The sequence below is a fragment of the Gobio gobio genome (assembly GCF_949357685.1).
Source record: "Gobio gobio genome assembly, chromosome: 20".
In the NCBI taxonomy this organism is placed as follows: Eukaryota; Metazoa; Chordata; class Actinopteri; order Cypriniformes; family Gobionidae; genus Gobio; species Gobio gobio.
This window is the reverse complement of record NC_137113.1, coordinates 700,896-723,395: the sequence shown is the minus strand read 5'-3', so window position 1 is coordinate 723,395 and position 22,500 is coordinate 700,896. Positions and strand designations below refer to the sequence as shown.

The following is a 22,500-nucleotide window of genomic DNA, read 5'->3' as shown; positions in this document are numbered from 1 at the left end:
CTCATCATCACCTCCTCCTCATCCTCATCATCATCACCTCCTCATCCTCATCATCATCACCACCTCATCCTCATCATCACCTCCTCCTCCGCCTCATCATCACCTCATCATCCTCCTCCTCATCATCATCACCTCCTCATCCTCATCATCACCTCCTCCTCCGCCTCATCATCACCTCATCATCCTCCTGCTCCTCATCATCATCATCATCACCTCCTCCTCCTCATCCTCCTCCTCATCATCATCACCTCCTCATCCTCATCATCACCTCCTCCTCCGCCTCATCATCACCTCATCATCCTCCTCCTCATCATCATCACCTCCTCATCCTCATCATCACCTCCTCCTCCGCCTCATCATCACCTCATCATCCTCCTGCTCCTCATCATCATCATCATCACCTCCTCCTCCTCCTCCTCATCATCACCTCCTCCTCCTCATCATCATCACCTCCTCATCCTCATCATCACCTCCTCCTCCTCCTCATCATCATCACCTCCTCATCCTCATCATCACCTCCTCCTCCTCCTCATCATCATCACCTCCTCATCCTCATCATCACCTCCTCCTCCTCATCATCATCACCTCCTCATCCTCATCATCACCTCCTCCTCATCCTCATCATCATCACCTCCTCATCCTCATCATCATCACCACCTCATCCTCATCATCACCTCCTCCTCCGCCTCATCATCACCTCATCATCCTCCTCCTCATCATCATCACCTCCTCCTCATCATCATCACCTCCTCATCCTCATCATCACCTCCTCCTCCGCCTCATCATCACCTCATCATCCTCCTCCTCATCATCATCACCTCCTCATCCTCATCATCACCTCCTCCTCCGCCTCATCATCACCTCATCATCCTCCTGCTCCTCATCATCATCATCATCACCTCCTCCTCCTCATCCTCCTCCTCATCATCATCACCTCCTCATCCTCATCATCACCTCCTCCTCCGCCTCATCATCACCTCATCATCACCTCCTCCTCCGCATCATCATCACCTCATCATCCTCCTGCTCCTCATCATCATCATCATCACCTCCTCCTCCTCATCCTCCTCCTCATCATCATCACCTCCTCATCCTCATCATCACCTCCTCCTCCGCCTCATCATCACCTCATCATCCTCCTGCTCCTCATCATCATCATCATCACCTCCTCCTCCTCCTCCTCCTCAGTGTTTTATTGAGTGTAGGTTTCAGTACCTGCGGTAAGAACATCTTTCCAGCTCCAAACAGATCTCCAACCGTCTTCATGCCGTTCATGAGCGGGCCCTCGATCACGTGCAGCGGTCTGGGGTAACGATCCGCCTGAAGACGCGCCTCCTCCGTGTCCTCCACAACATGCTTCTCTATTCCCTGAGAATACACACACACACACACACACAACCCGGAAATGTTGAGTACACCAAAGTTTTATTGCAGAAATGTGAAGTATGGGTCCCAGCATACAGAAACTGCTGGATGCTAATTTGCATATGTTGAGCAATTTGCATAATTAGAATTATTAGCTTAATCGTCCGTTTTGACCACATATTTTGCACTGTATGGCCACTTTCAGACTTCAAAATTGTAATTCTATAGCAAATTTGGATAAATGTAGTAATTTTTGTATTAATTTCGGACAAAATTTTAAGTTATTTTCATGGTAAACACAATGATCTCACATTTCAGAATCACAAGAGCTCTTGCTCTTAGATGTGAACGTTGATAACCTACAATTGTTTACATTTCTTGAGGTCAGGTCATGTTCTTATGCAAATAAGCTGTGCAGCGTTGTTGCTGTAATAAGTATGTTGTAAAGCAAGGGCGCATATAGTCTATAGTTTTAAAGTCGAAATTCACCGTGCAAATATTTTTTTATTATAATCGCCTTAATATTCGTACAAAAGTCAGTCATGGGATTTAATGTTGACTTTTTTTTTTAGGTTTTATTTTCATTTATAATGCATGAAAACATATACATACACAATAACATTATAATCTTCATTTTTCTTTTACAAAAAAAAATTATAATAAAAAAATTAAAAATAATAATAAAAAAATTAAATAAATAAAAAATCAAAATATAATAAAACAAAAGGGCAACAGATGACATTGCATTTAGTTTACAGTAAGAGAAGGTAAATGTTCCAAAAAGGGGCCCCAGATCTTTTCAAAAGTCCTCTGAGATTTCCTAACATTAAAAAGGATTTAATGTTGACATTTTAAGGTTGACATTACTCATGTCTTCATAAAAGGTGGGCGGAGTAAGCGGAGTTAGCCGTGTGGACTGACCTTGATGAGCGCGTACTCCAGCCGCTCCTCCACGCTGCTCTTCCTCCACTCATCCGTCTGCACCACCTTCTTCCCTCCTTTAGCGTTATTCTACATCAACACAGAACACACTCCAGTCAGCTTCACCAGGGGCCGCTCATGATTCATGAGACCCTCGTGTGTGTGTGTGTGTGTGTGTGTGTGTGTGTGGTTCTCCAGTACCTGAGCGTACAGCAGGAGCTTCTCTGTGGCGTCTGGGTCTCGGTTCCAGATGATGTTCTCACAGAGCAGCAGGAGCTCTTTATCTATGTCATCATACACCGGTAGATTGCCAGCGTTCACGATCCCCATGTCCATGCCATCCTGAACACACACACACACACACACACACACACACACACACACACACACACACACACACACACACACACACACACACACACACACACACACGGTTACTGTGGCTCATGAGTTTGTACAAGGATAACCCTTCTCAGGGCTCGACATTAAGCCGGTTCACACGCTTGTCCATCGGACGGGTAAATCTGTCATTCACTTGTCCGAGTAAAACATTTGCTTCGCCAGATTTTTTTTGTAAATATAATTTATTCTGAAGCAATATTCTCTCCAGTGTTCAATCAGCTTTGACATATTTAAATATGCATATTTGTGATATTTTTACCTTTTTATAAAAGGCATTTTTCCATAATCTTATTAAATATAGGCTATGCTTCAGCTCTCCTTTTATATTCTTAAATTTGATCTATAAATTAAATTAGAATAAGACACTATAGGGCTGTCACCAATCAAATTAAATCATTTACACTGAAAAATTACAACTAAATTAATTAATGTTAAGAGATTATTTTAAATATTTTTGAATATACAAATAAGAAAAGTTGGAAAGAGGAAACTAAAGCACCAGTAGGTGGCAGCAGGTGAATGAGTGAATTATTGAGTCGATTCGTTCAAACGGCTGATTCGTTCAGTAATGAGGCGGTCGTTTAGGAACAGGTCAATGAATCTTTGATTCAACCGATTCATTCAAACTCTGATTCGTTCACTAACACACACACTGATGCTGTGAGATGTGTTATGGTTCTTCAGTAACACACACTGATGCTGTGAGATGTGTTACGGTTCTTCAGTAACACACACACTGATGCTGTGAGATGTGTTATGGTTCTTCAGTAACACACACTGATGCTGTGAGATGTGTTATGGTTCTTCACTAACACACACTGATGCTGTGAGATGTGTTACGGTTCTTCAGTAACACACACACTGATGCTGTGAGATGTGTTATGGTTCTTCAGTAACACACACTGATGCTGTGAGATGTGTTATGGTTCTTCACTAACACACACTGATGCTGTGAGATGTGTTACGGTTCTTCACTAACACACACTGATGCTGTGAGATGAGTTACGGTTCTTCAGTAACACACACTGATGCTGTGAGATGTGTTACGGTTCTTCACTAACAAACACTGATGCTGTGAGATGTGTTACGGTTCTTCAGTAACACACACTGATGCTGTGAGATGTGTTACGGTTCTGCAGTAACACACACTGATGCTGTGAGATGTGTTACGGTTCTTCAGTAACACACACTGATGCTGTGAGATGTGTTACGGTTCTTCACTAACACACACTGATGCTGTGAGATGTGTTACGGTTCTTCACTAATACACACTGATGCTGTGAGATGTGTTACGGTTCTTCAGTAACACACACTGATGCTGTGAGACGTGTTACGGTTCTTCAGTAACACACACTGATGCTGTGAGATGAGTTATGGTTCTTCACTAACACACACTGATACTGTGAGATGTGTTATGGTTCTTCAGTAACACACACTGATGCTGTGAGATGTGTTACGGTTCTTCAGTAACACACACTGATGCTGTGAGATGTGTTATGGTTCTTCAGTAACACACACTGATGCTGTGAGATGTGTTACGGTTCTTCAGTAACACACACTGATGCTGTGAGACGTGTTACGGTTCTTCAGTAACACACACTGATGCTGTGAGATGTGTTATGGTTCTTCAGTAACACACACTGATGCTGTGAGATGTGTTACGGTTCTTCAGTAACACACACTGATGCTGTGAGATGAGTTATGGTTCTTCACTAACACACACTGATGCTGTGAGATGTGTTACGGTTCTTCAGTAACACACACGGATGCTGTGAGATGAGTTACGGTTCTTCAGTAACACACACTGATGCTGTGAGATGTGTTACGGTTCTTCACTAACACACACTGATGCTGTGAGACGTGTTACGGTTCTTCAGTAACACACACTGATGCTGTGAGATGAGTTATGGTTCTTCAGTAACACACACTGATGCAGTGAGATGTGTTACGGTTCTTCAGTAACACACACTGATGCAGTGAGATGTGTTACGGTTCTTCAGTAACACACACTGATGCTGTGAGATGTGTTATGGTTCTGCAGTAACACACACTGATGCTGTGAGATGTGTTACGGTTCTTCACTAACACACACTGATGCTGTGAGATGTGTTATGGTTCTTCAGTAACACACACTGATGCTGTGAGATGTGTTACGGTTCTTCACTAACACACACTGATGCTGTGAGATGTGTTACGGTTCTTCACTAACACACACTGATGCTGTGAGATGTGTTACGGTTCTTCACTAACACACACTGATGCTGTGAGATGTGTTACGGTTCTTCACTAACACACACTGATGCTGTGAGATGTGTTATGGTTCTTCAGTAACACACACTGATGCTGTGAGATGTGTTACGGTTCTTCACTAACACACACTGATGCTGTGAGATGTGTTATGGTTCTTCAGTAACACACACTGAGGCTGTGAGATGTGTTATGGTTCTGCAGTAACACACACTGATGCTGTGAGATGTGTTATGGTTCTTCACTAACACACACTGATGCTGTGAGATGTGTTATGGTTCTGCAGTAACACACACTGATGCTGTGAGATGTGTTACGGTTCTTCACTAACACACACTGATGCTGTGAGATGTGTTATGGTTCTGCAGTAACACACACTGATGCTGTGAGATGTGTTATGGTTCTTCAGTAACACACACTGATGCTGTGAGATGTGTTACGGTTCTTCACTAACACACACTGATGCTGTGAGATGTGTTACGGTTCTTCAGTAACACACACTGATGCTGTGAGATGTGTTACGGTTCTTCAGTAACACACACTGATGCTGTGAGATGTGTTACGGTTCTTCAGTAACACACACTGATGCTGTGAGATGTGTTATGGTTCTTCAGTAACACACACTGATGCTGTGAGATGTGTTACGGTTCTTCAGTAACACACTGATGCTGTGAGATGTGTTACGGTTCTGCAGTAACACACACTGATGCTGTGAGATGTGTTACGGTTCTGCAGTAACACACACTGATGCTGTGAGATGTGTTACGGTTCTTCAGTAACACACACTGATGCTGTGAGATGTGTTACGGTTCTTCAGTAACACACACTGATGCTGTGAGATGTGTTACGGTTCTTCAGTAACACACACTGATGCTGTGAGATGTGTTATGGTTCTGCTGTGATCTTTGTTTGGAACTATTTTTGCTGCTGAAATAGAACAAAAACACTCAATATTGGATCTAAAATGTAAGTGACTAAATGTTAATGAATTGTTTATGGAGCTGGCGTATGAAATCAGGGTCATGTTCAGTCGTGATGATATTCAGGAAAACACACTCTTGTTAGTGTGATGTTAATTAACTGTATCATATGTTATAAATATAAAAACTACACAATTGTAACCGTGTATGTTAACTGAGTTTCTCTGTGTGTGAGCGGTGCTCATTTGTTTAGATTTTCTCCTCGAGAGACTGAGCCTCAACAGCTCAACCTTATTAACGTCAGTTTGTTTTCTATTATCCACTCTCGATCGCCACTTACACTAACTGATGCAGAATCATTACTGCACTTTGGTGATTCCCTAGTTATTTTTTGTTTTGACATTTTACTCAGGATACTTGTCCGTCGGGCAAGTAAAATTATTTTTCAGTTGCCGCTGCAAAAAAGTCTGCAGTGAGCATCATGACCCCAGAATGCACCTTGATGGCGTGGTAGAGGAAGACTCCATGCATGGCCTCTCTGATGACCTCCATCCCTCTGAAGGAGAAGGACAGGTTGGACAGGCCACCGCTGATCCTCGCACCCGGCAGAGTCTCCTACACACACACACACACACACACACACATTAGTACAGAGATCCTTCAGCCCAACCCGCTGCATGATGCCCGTCTGACAGACCTTGATGGCCCGGGCGGCCTTGATGAAGTTGATGCCGTACATGCAGTGCTCGTCCATGCCTGTGCCGATGGTCAGGATGTTGGGGTCAAAGATGATGTCATTGGGGTTAAAGCCCGCCTCACTGATCAGCAGGTGATAGGCCCGCGAACAGATCCGCACCTTCTCATCCGTTTCTGTGGCCTGGAGACGCAGAAAACATTTTCTACACGTTTATTTTCTGCTGTAGAAAAGTGAACTCGCTCACTCATCTCGTGTGAAACACAAAGGAAGATATTTAGAGAAATGTGTTTTTGTGCACATGATGAAGGTCAGCGGGGTCGCACCTGCCCGTCCTCATCGAACGCCATGACGACCACAGCGGCGCCGTAGCGACGGACCTGCCGGGCGCGGCGCAGGAAGTCGTCCTCGCCCTCCTTCAGGCTGATGCTGTTGACGATGCACTTGCCCTGACAGCACTTCAGCCCCGCCTCGATGACCGCGAAGTTCGACGAGTCGATGCACAGCGGCACCTGCAGCAGGGGTCAGAGGTCAACACAACACACACTTCATATACAGTTTCATGGCATTATTTCCTTCAAGGGTCACCGTTCTGGACAACACTTGCACACGTTTACCAGCTCCTCGAAATTATTATATGTTCACGTTTATAAGTCATTTTATCATGCGAAATGTGCAGCAACTTCTATGATGCAGTTATCATCAAGAGCGCAAAACACACGCGCAAACACACAAACAAACAAACCACACACAAACACACACGCAAACCACACACAAACACACACGCAAACCACACACAAACACACACGCAAACACACAAACCACACGCAAACAAACACACCACACACAAACACACACGCAAACACACACGCAAACACACAAACCACACGCAAACAAACAAACCACACACAAACACACACGCAAACACACAAACCACACGCAAACAAACAAACCACACACAAACACACACGCAAACACACAAACCACACGCAAACAAACAAACCACACACAAACACACACGCAAACCACACACGCAAACACACAAACCACACGCAAAAAAACAAACCACACACAAACACACGTGCAAACACACACGCAAACACACAAACCACACGCAAACATACAAACCACACGCAAACATACAAACCACACGCAAACCCCACGCAAACAAACAAACCACACACAAACACACATCCAAACACACACGCAAACACACAAACCACACGCAAACATACAAACCACACGCAAACAAACAAACCACACACAAACACACGTGCAAACACACACGCAAACACACAAACCACACACAAACACACGTGCAAACACACACGCAAACAAACAAACCACACACAAACACACGTGCAAACACACACGCAAACAAACAAACCACACACAAACACACGTGCAAACACACACGCAAACAAACAAACCACACACAAACACACGTGCAAACACACACGCAAACACACAAACCACACACAAACACACATGCAAACACACAAACCACACACACGCAAACACACGTGCAAACACACAAACCACATGCAAACACACGCGCAAACACACAAACCACACACAAACACACGTGCAAACACACAAACCACATGCGCAAACACACACGCAAACACAGAAACCACTCACAAACACACGTGCAAACACAAACGCAAATACACAAACCACACGCAAACACACAAACCACACGCAAACACACAAACCACACACAAACACACGTGCAAACACACACGCAAACACACAAACCACACAAGCAAACACACAAACCACACGCAAACAAACAAACCACACACAAACACACAAACCACATGCGCAAACACACACGCAAACACACAAACCACATGCGCAAACACACACGCAAACACACAAACCACACGCGCAAACACACACGCAAACACACAAACCACACACAAACACACAAACCACACGCAAACAAACAAACAAACCACACACAATCACACGTGCAAACACACATGCAAACACACAAACCACACACAAACACACGTGCAAACACACAAACCACACGCAAACACACAAACCACACACAAACACACACGCAAACACACGCGCAAACACACAAACCACACACAAACACACACGCAAACACACACGCAAACACACAAACCACACACGCAAACACACAAACCACACGCAAACAAACAAACCACACACAAACACACGTGCAAACACACACGCAAACACACAAACCACACACAAACCACACACAAACACACATGCAAACACACACGCAAACACACAAACCACACGCAAACACGCGCGCAAACACACAAACCACACGCAAACACACGCGCAAACACACAAACCACACGCAAACAAACAAACAAACCACACACAAACACACGTGCAAACACACATGCAAACACACAAACCACACACAAACACACGTGCAAACACACAAACCACACGCAAACACACAAACCACACACAAACACACACGCAAACACACGCGCAAACACACAAACCACACACAAACACACACGCAAACACACACGCAAACACACAAACCACACACGCAAACACACAAACCACACGCAAACAAACAAACCACACACAAACACACGTGCAAACACACACGCAAACACACAAACCACACACAAACCACACACAAACACACATGCAAACACACACGCAAACACACAAACCACACGCAAACACGCGCGCAAACACACAAACCACACGCAAACACACGCGCAAACACACAAACCACACGCAAACACACACGCAAACACACAAACCACACGCAAACACACAAACCACACGCAAACACATGCGCAAACATACAAACCACATGCAAACACACACGCAAACCACACGCAAACAAACAAACCACACACAAACACACGTGCAAACACACACGCAAACACACACGCAAACACACACGCAAACACACAAACCACACGCAAACACGCGCGCAAACACACAAACCACACGCAAACACATGCGCAAACATACAAACCACATGCAAACACACACGCAAACCACACGCAAACACACACGCAAACACACAGACTAAGGGAGAAGTGTTAGATCCAGTTCATTTGTTTAGTGCATTTCCCACAATCCACTGGTTTCAGTTTAGCTTTAAATACATTTGTTTAGGTTTGACATTCATAATATCTGGAAGCTTGAATTTGCGAGAAATAAAAGGATGCAATACTGAATATACTGATATATTTCTGAAGACTGAGAACTGAACTGATGTTTATAGGGTTTATGTATTTTGCATGATTTCTGGATGTAATAAAGTGTGACTGCTCTGTGGGTCAGTCCGGGTCTGGAGCTCTGTTCTCGTGTAATGACCTTGGCGATGTCGGGCTCAGAGGCGATGAGGTTACAGAAGCGGCTCATGGCCACAGCTCCATCCAGCATCCCCTCATCCATGTTGATGTCCAGAACCTGAGCGCCCATCTCCACCTGAGCTTTAGCGATGCTCAACGCCTCCTACAGACACGAGAGAGAGAGAGAGAGAGAGAGAGAGAGAGAGACAGAGAGAGAGAGAGACAGAGATAGACAGAGAGAGAGAGACAGAGAGAGAGAGAGAGACAGAGAGACAGAGAGAGAGAGAGAGAGAGAGAGAGAGAGAGAGAGAGAGAGAGAGAGAGAGAGAGAGAGAGAGAGAGAGAGAGAGAGAGAGAGAGAGAGAGAGAGAGAGAGAGAGAGAGAGAGAGAGAGAGAGAAAAAAAAACGAGGGGTCAGACAAGGTTGTCCATTGATCCCCACTCTATTTAACATGAATTAGCCAAAGCATTAAAGGTGCACTATGTAACATTCTGTGTCGGGTCTCTAGTGACCCGAGGAATGTAATAGTGTAAGTATTTTTTTCCTGTGCAACAACTGAATCTCTGATGACTCCTCAAGGTGGCACCGTCTGATACACAATGATGACGAGATGTTTCACTCAGGCATAAAACAACAATACAAAAAAAAATATTTTTTAATTATTGGACAAAAAAGCTCCACAAGTAGTAACCTAGAATACTGTCTAACACTTGATGCTGCTCTGTCCAGTCCTCTGGTCAGTGAGGAACCTGGGTGTGCTCTTTGATACCAATCTTTCTCACACACACACACACACACTCGTGGTCTTAAAAATATCTCTAAATTACGGCTCATGCTCTCAATGCAAAATGCTGAACAGTGAGTTGATGCGTTCATGAGCTGTAGATTATTGTAATGTTCATGAGCTGTAGATTATTGTAATGATCATGAGCTGTAGATTATTGTAATGATCATGAGCTGTAGATTATTGTAATGATCATGAGCTGTAGATTATTGTAATGATCATGAGCTGTAGATTATTGTAATGATCATGAGCTGTAGATTATTGTAATGATCATGAGCTGTAGATTATTGTAATGATCATGAGCTGTAGATTATTGTAATGCTGATGAGCTGTAGATTATTGTAATGATCATGAGCTGTAGATTATTGTAATGTTCATGAGCTGTAGATTATTGTAATGATCATGAGCTGTAGATTATTGTAATGTTGATGAGCTGTAGATTATTGTAATGATCATGAGCTGTAGATTATTGTAATGATCATGAGCTGTAGATTATTGTAATGTTCATGAGCTGTAGATTATTGTAATGATCATGAGCTGTAGATTATTGTAATGATCATGAGCTGTAGATTATTGTAATGATCATGAGCTGTAGATTATTGTAATGATCATGAGCTGTAGATTATTGTAATGTTGATGAGCTGTAGATTATTGTAATGATCATGAGCTGTAGATTATTGTAATGTTCATGAGCTGTAGATTATTGTAATGTTCATGAGCTGTAGATTATTGTAATGTTGATGAGCTGTAGATTATTGTAATGATGATGAGCTGTAGATTATTGTAATGATCATGAGCTGTAGATTATTGTAATGTTGATGAGCTGTAGATTATTGTAATGTTCATGAGCTGTAGATTATTGTAATGTTGATGAGCTGTAGATTATTGTAATGATGATGAGCTGTAGATTATTGTAATGATCATGAGCTGTAGATTATTGTAATGTTGATGAGCTGTAGATTATTGTAATGTTGATGAGCTGTAGATTATTGTAATGTTGATGAGCTGTAGATTATTGTAATGTTGATGAGCTGTAGATTATTGTAATGTTCATGAGCTGTAGATTATTGTAATGTTCATGAGCTGTAGATTATTGTAATATTCATGAGCTGTAGATTATTGTAATGTTGATGAGCTGTAGATTATTGTAATGTTGATGAGCTGTAGATTATTGTAATGTTCATGAGCTGTAGATTATTGTAATGATCATGAGCTGTAGATTATTGTAATGATGATGAGCTGTAGATTATTGTAATGATGATGAGCTGTAGATTATTGTAATGTTGATGAGCTGTAGATTATTGTAATGTTGATGAGCTGTAGATTATTGTAATGATGATGAGCTGTAGATTATTGTAATGTTGATGAGCTGTAGATTATTGTAATGATCATGAGCTGTAGATTATTGTAATGATGATGAGCTGTAGATTATTGTAATGATGATGAGCTGTAGATTATTGTAATGTTGATGAGCTGTAGATTATTGTAATGTTCATGAGCTGTAGATTATTGTAATGATGATGAGCTGTAGATTATTGTAATGATCATGAGCTGTAGATTATTGTAATGATCATGAGCTGTAGATTATAGTAATGTTGATGAGCTGTAGATTATTGTAATGATGATGAGCTGTAGATTATTGTAATGATGATGAGCTGTAGATTATTGTAATGTTGATGAGCTGTAGATTATTGTAATGTTGATGAGCTGTAGATTATTGTAATGATGATGAGCTGTAGATTATTGTAATGTTGATGAGCTGTAGATTATAGTAATGTTGATGAGCTGTAGATTATTGTAATGATGATGAGCTGTAGATTATTGTAATGTTGATGAGCTGTAGATTATTGTAATGTTCATGAGCTGTAGATTATTGTAATGTTGATGAGCTGTAGATTATAGTAATGTTGATGAGCTGTAGATTATTGTAATGATGATGAGCTGTAGATTATCGTAATGATGATGAGCTGTAGATTATTGTAATGATGATGAGCTGTAGATTATTGTAATGTTGATGAGCTGTAGATTATTGTAATGTTGATGAGCTGTAGATTATTGTAATGTTGATGAGCTGTAGATTATTGTAATGTTGATGAGCTGTAGATTATTGTAATGATGATGAGCTGTAGATTATTGTAATGTTGATGAGCTGTAGATTATTGTAATGTTGATGAGCTGTAGATTATTGTAATGTTGATGAGCTGTAGATTATTGTAATGTTCATGAGCTGTAGATTATTGTAATGTTGATGAGCTGTAGATTATTGTAATGTTGATGAGCTGTAGATTATTGTAATGTTGATGAGCTGTAGATTATTGTAATGTTGATGAGCTGTAGATTATTGTAATGTTGATGAGCTGTAGATTATTGTAATGATCATGAGCTGTAGATTATTGTAATGTTGATGAGCTGTAGATTATTGTAATGTTGATGAGCTGTAGATTATTGTAATGATCATGAGCTGTAGATTATTGTAATGTTGATGAGCTGTAGATTATTGTAATGATCATGAGTTGTAGATTATTGTAATGTTGATGAGCTGTAGATTATTGTAATGTTGATGAGCTGTAGATTATTGTAATGATGATGAGCTGTAGATTATTGTAATGTTGATGAGCTGTAGATTATTGTAATGTTGATGAGCTGTAGATTATTGTAATGTTGATGAGCTGTAGATTATTGTAATGTTGATCAGCTGTAGATTATTGTAATGTTCATGAGCTGTAGATTATTGTAATGTTGATGAGCTGTAGATTATTGTAATGTTGATCAGCTGTAGATTATTGTAATGTTGATGAGCTGTAGATTATTGTAATGTTGATGAGCTGTAGATTATTGTAATGTTCATGAGCTGTAGATTATTGTAATGTTCATGAGCTGTAGATTATTGTAATGTTGATGAGCTGTAGATTATTGTAATGTTGATGAGCTGTAGATTATTTTAATGTTGATGAGCTGTAGATTATTGTAATGTTGATGAGCTGTAGATTATTGTAATGTTCATGAGCTGTAGATTATTGTAATGTTCATGAGCTGTAGATTATTGTAATGATCATGAGCTGTAGATTATTGTAATGTTGATGAGCTGTAGATTATTGTAATGTTGATGAGCTGTAGATTATTGTAATGTTGATGAGCTGTAGATTATTGTAATGTTGATGAGCTGTAGATTATTTTAATGTTGATGAGCTGTAGATTATTGTAATGTTGATGAGCTGTAGATTATTGTAATGTTCATGAGCTGTAGATTATTGTAATGTTCATGAGCTGTAGATTATTGTAATGTTGATGAGCTGTAGATTATTGTAATGATCATGAGCTGTAGATTATTGTAATGTTGATGAGCTGTAGATTATTGTAATGTTGATGAGCTGTAGATTATTGTAATGTTCATGAGCTGTAGATTATTGTAATGTTGATGAGCTGTAGATTATTGTAATGTTGATGAGCTGTAGATTATTGTAATGTTGATGAGCTGTAGATTATTGTAATGTTGATGAGCTGTAGATTATTGTAATGATGATGAGCTGTAGATTATTGTAATGTTGATGAGCTGTAGATTATTGTAATGTTCATGAGCTGTTGATTATTGTAATGTTGATGAGCTGTAGATTATTGTAATGTTCATGAGCTGTAGATTATTGTAATGTTCATGAGCTGTAGATTATTTTAATGTTGATGAGCTGTAGATTATTGTAATGTTGATGAGCTGTAGATTATTGTAATGTTGATGAGCTGTAGATTATTGTAATGTTCATGAGCTGTTGATTATTGTAATGTTGATGAGCTGTAGATTATTGTAATGTTCATGAGCTGTAGATTATTGTAATGTTCATGAGCTGTAGATTATTTTAATGTTGATGAGCTGTAGATTATTGTAATGTTGATGAGCTGTAGATTATTGTAATGTTCATGAGCTGTAGATTATTGTAATGTTCATGAGCTGTAGATTATTGTAATGATCATGAGCTGTAGATTATTGTAATGTTGATGAGCTGTAGATTATTGTAATGTTGATGAGCTGTAGATTATTGTAATGTTCATGAGCTGTTGATTATTGTAATGTTGATGAGCTGTAGATTATTGTAATGTTGATGAGCTGTAGATTATTGTAATGTTCATGAGCTGTAGATTATTGTAATGTTCATGAGCTGTAGATTATTGTAATGATCATGAGCTGTAGATTATTGTAATGTTCATGAGCTGTAGATTATTGTAATGTTCATGAGCTGTAGATTATTGTAATGATCATGAGCTGTAGATTATTGTAATGTTCATGAGCTGTAGATTATTGTAATGTTCATGAGCTGTATATTATTGTAATGATCATGAGCTGTAGATTATTGTAATGTTCATGAGCTGTAGATTATTGTAATGTTCATGAGCTGTAGATTATTGTAATGTTCATGAGCTGTAGATTATTGTAATGTTCATGAGCTGTAGATTATTGTAATGATCATGAGCTGTAGATTATTGTAATGTTGATGAGCTGTAGATTATTGTAATGCTCTACTGGGTGGTTGCCCTGCTCGCTTAATAAACAAACTCCAGCTGGTCCAAAACGCAGCAGCTCCAGTTCTTACTAGAACCAGGAAGTGTGCCCATATTAGCCGCTTCTGTCAACACTGCACTTTATACTATAGCAGTGTTTAGACATGATCTGTGTTAGAGATCGGGTCCCTAAAGACCCGATGATGTACACACACACACACACACACACACACTAAAGACCGATGACGTAATACTGCCGTCTGAAACGCTCATGTATTTGAGGGTTAATGTCCTGTAAGAGCTCTCCGCAGGGCCACACGGCTTTCCTTGCATGTTATATTTTTATGGCTAATTTCACTAAAACATACCTCATATTGTCCAGCCATGATGAGTTTGGCAAACCTGCGCGATCCGGCGACGTTACAGCGCTCACCGATGTTCACAAAGTTTGTGTACGGGCCGATCCTGAACGGCTCCAGACCTGAGCCCAAAACACAACGTCACAATGGAGTGTGTGTGTGTGTGTGAGTGACTGAGTGAGTGAGTGAGTGAGTGTGTGTGTGTGTGTGAGTGAGTGAGTGAGTGTGTGAGAGAGCGTGTGTGTGTGAGTGTGTGAGAGAGCGTTTGTGTGTGAGTGAGTGAGCGAGTGTGTGTTTTAGATTTTGAATTGTTTTGTGAATATTTGATCAAATATAAACATTTATTTCAGTGCATTTGCTTTACAGTAACACTTGATCCAAACATAGGATCATAGAGACGCACCGGACAGCAGCAGATGATCACTGAACACGTGTGTGGGAGGAACTCTGGGTTTGACATGACGCACGCCTTCAGCAATCGCCCTGAAACACACACACACACACACACACAAACTTGAGTCCAGCCATCTCCACACTAACACACACTCTGATGTCAGGATGAATCTCACACACACCGGATGTGATCGGGTGTCGTCCCACAGCAGCCGCCAACAATATTCACCAGACCGTCCACTGCAAACTCCTGCGGGAACACACGCGTCATGAGAATCTCCACCACACACACTCACACGCGTGTCAAGAGAATCTCCACCACACACACTCACACGCGTGTCATGAGAATCTCCACCACACACACTCACACGCGTGTCATGAGAATCTCCACCGCACACACTCACACGCGTGTCAAGAGAATCTCCACCACACACACTCACACGCGTGTCATGAGAATCTCCACCACACACACTCACACGCGTGTCATGAGAATCTCCACCACACGCGTGTCAAGAGAATCTCCACCACACACACTCACACGCGTGTCAAGAGAATCTCCACCACACACACTCACACGCGTGTCATGAGAATCTCCACCACACACACTCACACGCGTGTCAAGAGAATCTCCACCACACACACTCACACGCGTGTCATGAGAATCTCCACCACACACACTCACACGCGTGTCAAGAGAATCTCCACCACACACACTCACACGCGTGTCATGAGAATCTCCACCACACACACTCACACGCGTGTCATGAGAATCTCCACCACACACACTCACACGCGTGTCAAGAGAATCTCCACCACACACACAAACTTACACTCACACACGTGTCATGAGAATCCCACCACACACACTCACACGCGTGTCAAGAGAATCTCCACCACACACACAAACTTACACTCACACACGTGTCATGAGAATCTCCACCGCACACACTCACACGCGTGTCATGACAATCTCCACCACACACACTCACACGCGTGTCATGAGAATCTCCACCACTCACACACTCACACGCGTCATGAGAATCTCCACCACACACACTCACACGCGTGTCATGAGAATCTCCACCACACACACACTCACACGCGTGTCATGACATTCTCCACCACACACACTCACACGCGTGTCATGAGAATCTCCACCACACACACTCACACGCGTGTCAAGAGAATCTCCACCACACACACTCACACGCGTGTCATGACAATCTCCACCACTCACACACTCACACGCGTGTCATGACAATCTCCACCACACACACTCACACGCGTGTCAAGAGAATCTCCACCACACACACTCACACGCGTCTCATGACAATCTCCACCACACACACTCACACGCGTGTCATGAGAATCTCCACCGCACACACACTCACACGCGTGTCATGACAATCTCCACCGCACACACTCACACGCGTGTCATGAGAATCTCCACCACTCACACACGTCATGACAATCTCCACCACTCACACACTCACACGCGTGTCATGAGAATCTCCACCGCACACACTCACACGCGTGTCATGAGAATCTCCACCGCACACACACTCACACGCGTGTCATGAGAATCTCCACCACACACACACGTCATGAGAATCTCCACCACACACACACACACTCACACGCGTGTCATGAGAATCTCCACCACACACACACTCACACACACACTCACAATCACACTCACACTCACACGCGTGTCATGAGAATCTCCACCGCACACACTCACACGCGTGTCATGAGAATCTCCACCGCACACACTCACACGCGTGTCATGAGAATCTCCACCGCACACACTCACACGCGTGTCATGAGAATCTCCACCACACACACTCACACGCGTGTCATGAGAATCTCCACCACTCACACTCACACACACACGCGTGTCATGAGAATCTCCACCACTCACACTCACACGCGTGTCATGAGAATCTCCACCGCACACACTCACACACGTGTCATGAGAATCTCCACCGCACACACTCACACACGTGTCATGAGAATCTCCACCACACACACTCACACGCGTGTCATGAGAATCTCCACCACACACACTCACACTCACACACGTGTCATGAGAATCTCCACCGCACACACTCACACGCGTGTCATGAGAATCTCCACCACACACACTCACACGCGTGTCATGAGAATCTCCACCACACACACTCACACTCACACGCGTGTCATGAGAATCTCCACCACACACACTTACACACACACTCACACACGTGTCATGAGAATCTCCACCACACACACTCACACACGTGTCATGAGAATCTCCACCACACACACTCACACACGTGTCATGAGAATCTCCACCACACACACTCACACACGTGTCATGAGAATCTCCACCACACACACTCACACACACACACTCACACTCACACGAGTGTCATCAGGGGTGTCATCAGGCGTGTGTGTGACGCTGTGTTACCTTTAGATGTGACGCTGTGACGTCAGGCGTCTCATCGTATCCTCCGAATGTGTTGGGAAGCCCTGAAAATCACACAGATCAGAGACGCAGAATAATAAACTCATGGACAATAATCATCTCTCACTGATATTATATTTCATCATAACACACACTCAACATCAGTGTGTGCTCCTGTGGCCTCACCAGCGTTTGGGTAACAGATGACGAACGCTCCGCTGCTCTTCCCGATGGCCTCGATGAATGGACGCATCTCACTGGCACCCAGAGCACAGTTCAGACCAATGCTGGAACACATACACACACACACACACACACACACACCTCAGAGGATCTGATGAAACACACTTCACTGAAGAGAGGACGGGGTGATTCTCACCAGAGCGGCTGAGCGTGAGACATACTGATGACGAACGCCTCGCCCGTCTGACCCGAGAGTGTGCGGCCGCTCTTATCCACGATAGTGCCCGAGATCTGCACACACACACACACACACACACACACACACACAAGCTTGATTCATGATATTAGTTACAATTATAATTTTCATTGACTTTACACACACGCACTCTCACTCACACACACTTGCTCTCGCTCACACACTCGCTCACTCACACTCACACTCGCGCACACACACACACACACACACACACACACACACACACTTGATAACTCGCTCACACTCGCTCACACTCGCACACGCACACACACGCACGCTCGCTCGCTCACTCACTCCCTCACTCTCACACTCTCACACTCACACTCGCTCACACTCACTCACACACACACACACACACACACACACACACACACACACACACACACACACACACACACACACACACACACACACACACACACACACACTTGATAACTCGCTCACACTCGCTCACACTCGCACACGCACACACACGCACGCTCACTCACTCGCTCACTCACTCTCACACTCTCACACTCACACTCGCTCACACACACACACACACACACACACACACACACACACACACACACACACACACACACACTTGATAACTCGCTCACACTCGCTCACACTCGCACACGCACACACACGCTCGCTCACTCACTCACTCCCTCACTCTCACACTCGCTCACACTCACTCACACACACACACACACACACACACTTGCTCGCTCACTCACTCACTCTCGCTCACACTCGCACACACACACACACACACGCTCACTCACTCACTCACTCGCTCACACTCGCTCACACACACACACACACACACACACGCTCGCTCACTCGCACACACTCGCTCACACACGCACACTCACTCACTCACTCACACACTCACTCACGCACACACACATACATACACACTTGCTCGCTCGCTCGCTCACACACGCACACTCACTCACTCACTCACACACTCACTCAATCGCTCACACACACACACTTGCTCGCTCGCTCACACTCGCACACACTCACTCAAAAACACACACTTGCTCGCTCACACTCACTCACAGTCCCTCACACACACACACACACACACACACACACACACAGATTGAACACTTACTAGCACTGGTCGAGGTTCATAGCTCTCCTCAAACATTTTGTCGATGGCAAATAAAGCCGCCTGATAGAAACACAGACGTCAGGAAATGTTGATACAGAAACATTACACAAAAAACACAAATATCATCATCACGTCTGATATGCAGTCATACACTGAAATGTCTGCGCTGGTATTTCCCGATAAATGGTAAAAATGGTAAATGGACTGCATTTATATAGCGCTTTTAACAGACCTACGGCCATCCAAAGCGCTTTACATTTTTGCCTCACATTCACCCATTCACACACTCATTCATACACCGACGGCGGTGTCAGCCATGCAAGGCGCCATCCAGCTCGTCGGGAGCAGCTGGGGTTAGGTGTCTTGCTCATGGACACGTCGACACTTGGTCAGGTGGAACCGGGGATCGAACCACCAACCTTCCGGTTTGTAGACAACCTACATGAACCACTGAGCCACTGCCGCCCTATAATCATCTACATCAGCGCTTCTCAGTGTTTCTGACTCCATGAACATCCAGAGGATTAAGGATAAGGATTTGAAAAAATATTTTTACTCAGTTTCTACCCAATATAATATTTCAGAGCTCAGCACAAATAGAAAAATATATTGATTGACTCTGAGGTCTAGAACTCACACTTTTAAAATGAGGCCAAGGCAACAAAATGAACGAACAAAATCTTGACTCTTCGTTTATTTGAATGCTTGTTTTAAATGGTGTTAGTCATCTGGAGTCCCTGAGGAACCGCTGCTCTGTATATCACTCATCAGACGAGTATCACTGATTAAATGGTTTCTGATCAGAAGGCGTGGGAAGGTGTGTGTGTGTGTGTTCAGGTGTGTGTGTGTGTGTGTTCAGGTGTGTGTGTACCTTTGCATTGGCCGTATCAAAGATGGTTTCCACCAGCAGAACATCAGCGCCTCCATCCAGCAGACCCTTCACCTGCTCCGCATACGCCTCCACCAGCTCATCGAACGCTGAACACACACACACACACACACACGTCAGGCGTGAGGAGCAGCAGCACGCCGTCATCACACACACACACTCGCTCAGGCTTACTGATGTTCCTGTAGTCGGGCCGCTCCACTGACGGCGACACAGACAGAGTTTTATTGGTGGGACCCAGAGCTCCGGCTACAAACCGCTTACAACCTGTAGAGAACAGCAGCAATGTCACACACACACACACACACACACACTGTGAACCGCTGATGATGCGAGAGACTGACGTCTGCATGACCTGTTTGTGCGGTGACATCATCAGCCGCTCTCCTGGCCAGCTCAGCAGACGCTTTATTCAGCCGATACGCCTGCACACACACACACACCAGCGTCACACAACACACACTCTACAATCACACACACACACACCAGCGTCACTCAACACACACCACTGAGCACTTCTAGCAGACTATCACAACATTCACACACATCTGTATCTCACACACACACACACACACACACACACACCTGTATCACACACACACACACACACACACACACACACACACACACACCTGTATCACACACACATCTGTATCTCTCACACACACACACACACACACACACACACACACACACACACACACACACACACACACACACCTGTATCACACACACATCTGTATCTCACACACACACATCTGTATCACACACTACACGAGAGGGAATAAAGCATGACGGGGCACTTTAATGTCAAACACATGAAGTCAAGCGGTCACCAGATCCTCCAGGCCGTAATCCTGCTGAGCGATGCTGGTGCTGCTGAAGGTGTTCGTCTCAATGATGTCCGCGCCGGCCTCCAGATACTCCTACAGACACACACACACACACACACACACACACACACACATGATGAAAACATGCACGCATGACGCAAACACACAAACATATGATGAAAACACGCGACCCAAACACACAAACACATGATGAAATCCCACACACATGACGAAAACACACCCGCATGACGTGAACACACACGACGCAAACACACGCATGACCAAAAAATACGCATGACGCAAACACACGCATGACGCAAACACACGCATGATGCAAACACACGCATGATGAAAACACACCCACATGACGCGAACACACCCGCATGACGCAAACACACACGCATGATGAAAACACACCCGCATGACGCAAACACACACGAATGACGCAAACACACACACATGACGCAAACACACGCATGATGAAAACACACCCACATGACGCAAACACACGCATGATGAAAACACACCCACATGACGCGAACACACCCGCATGACGCAAACACACACGCATGATGAAAACACACCCGCATGACGCAAACACACACGAATGACGCAAACACACACACATGACGCAAACACACGCATGATGAAAACACACACACATGACGCAAACACACGCATGATGAAAACACACCCACATGACGCGAACACACCCGCATGACGCAAACACACACGCATGATGAAAACACACCCGCATGACGCAAACACACACGAATGACGCAAACACACACACATGACGCAAACACACGCATGATGAAAACACACGAATGATGCAAACACACACATGACACAAACACACGCATGATGAAAACACACGCATGATGAAAACACACCCAC

At 43.6% G+C, this 22,500-nt stretch overlaps 1 protein-coding gene across 1 annotated transcript in view; it reads right to left on the bottom strand.

Annotated features, from left to right (window-relative positions):
- mtr (5-methyltetrahydrofolate-homocysteine methyltransferase) overlaps positions 1-22,500 on the bottom strand; it is a 51,446-nt gene that overhangs the window by 23,729 nt on the left and 5,217 nt on the right. Inside the window, exons 3-20 of the mRNA XM_079846122.1 lie at positions 21,607-21,696; positions 21,126-21,195; positions 20,945-21,037; positions 20,753-20,859; positions 19,882-19,941; positions 18,717-18,811; positions 18,524-18,624; positions 18,341-18,402; positions 16,071-16,138; positions 15,899-15,978; positions 15,505-15,617; positions 9,883-10,023; positions 6,876-7,061; positions 6,553-6,732; positions 6,354-6,470; positions 2,488-2,628; positions 2,287-2,376; positions 1,216-1,368 (exon numbers count right to left, since the gene is read on the bottom strand). Coding sequence (XP_079702248.1) covers positions 1,216-1,368; positions 2,287-2,376; positions 2,488-2,628; positions 6,354-6,470; positions 6,553-6,732; positions 6,876-7,061; positions 9,883-10,023; positions 15,505-15,617; positions 15,899-15,978; positions 16,071-16,138; positions 18,341-18,402; positions 18,524-18,624; positions 18,717-18,811; positions 19,882-19,941; positions 20,753-20,859; positions 20,945-21,037; positions 21,126-21,195; positions 21,607-21,696 — 1,947 coding nt within the window. The remainder of the gene's footprint in view (positions 1-1,215; positions 1,369-2,286; positions 2,377-2,487; positions 2,629-6,353; positions 6,471-6,552; positions 6,733-6,875; positions 7,062-9,882; positions 10,024-15,504; positions 15,618-15,898; positions 15,979-16,070; positions 16,139-18,340; positions 18,403-18,523; positions 18,625-18,716; positions 18,812-19,881; positions 19,942-20,752; positions 20,860-20,944; positions 21,038-21,125; positions 21,196-21,606; positions 21,697-22,500) is intronic.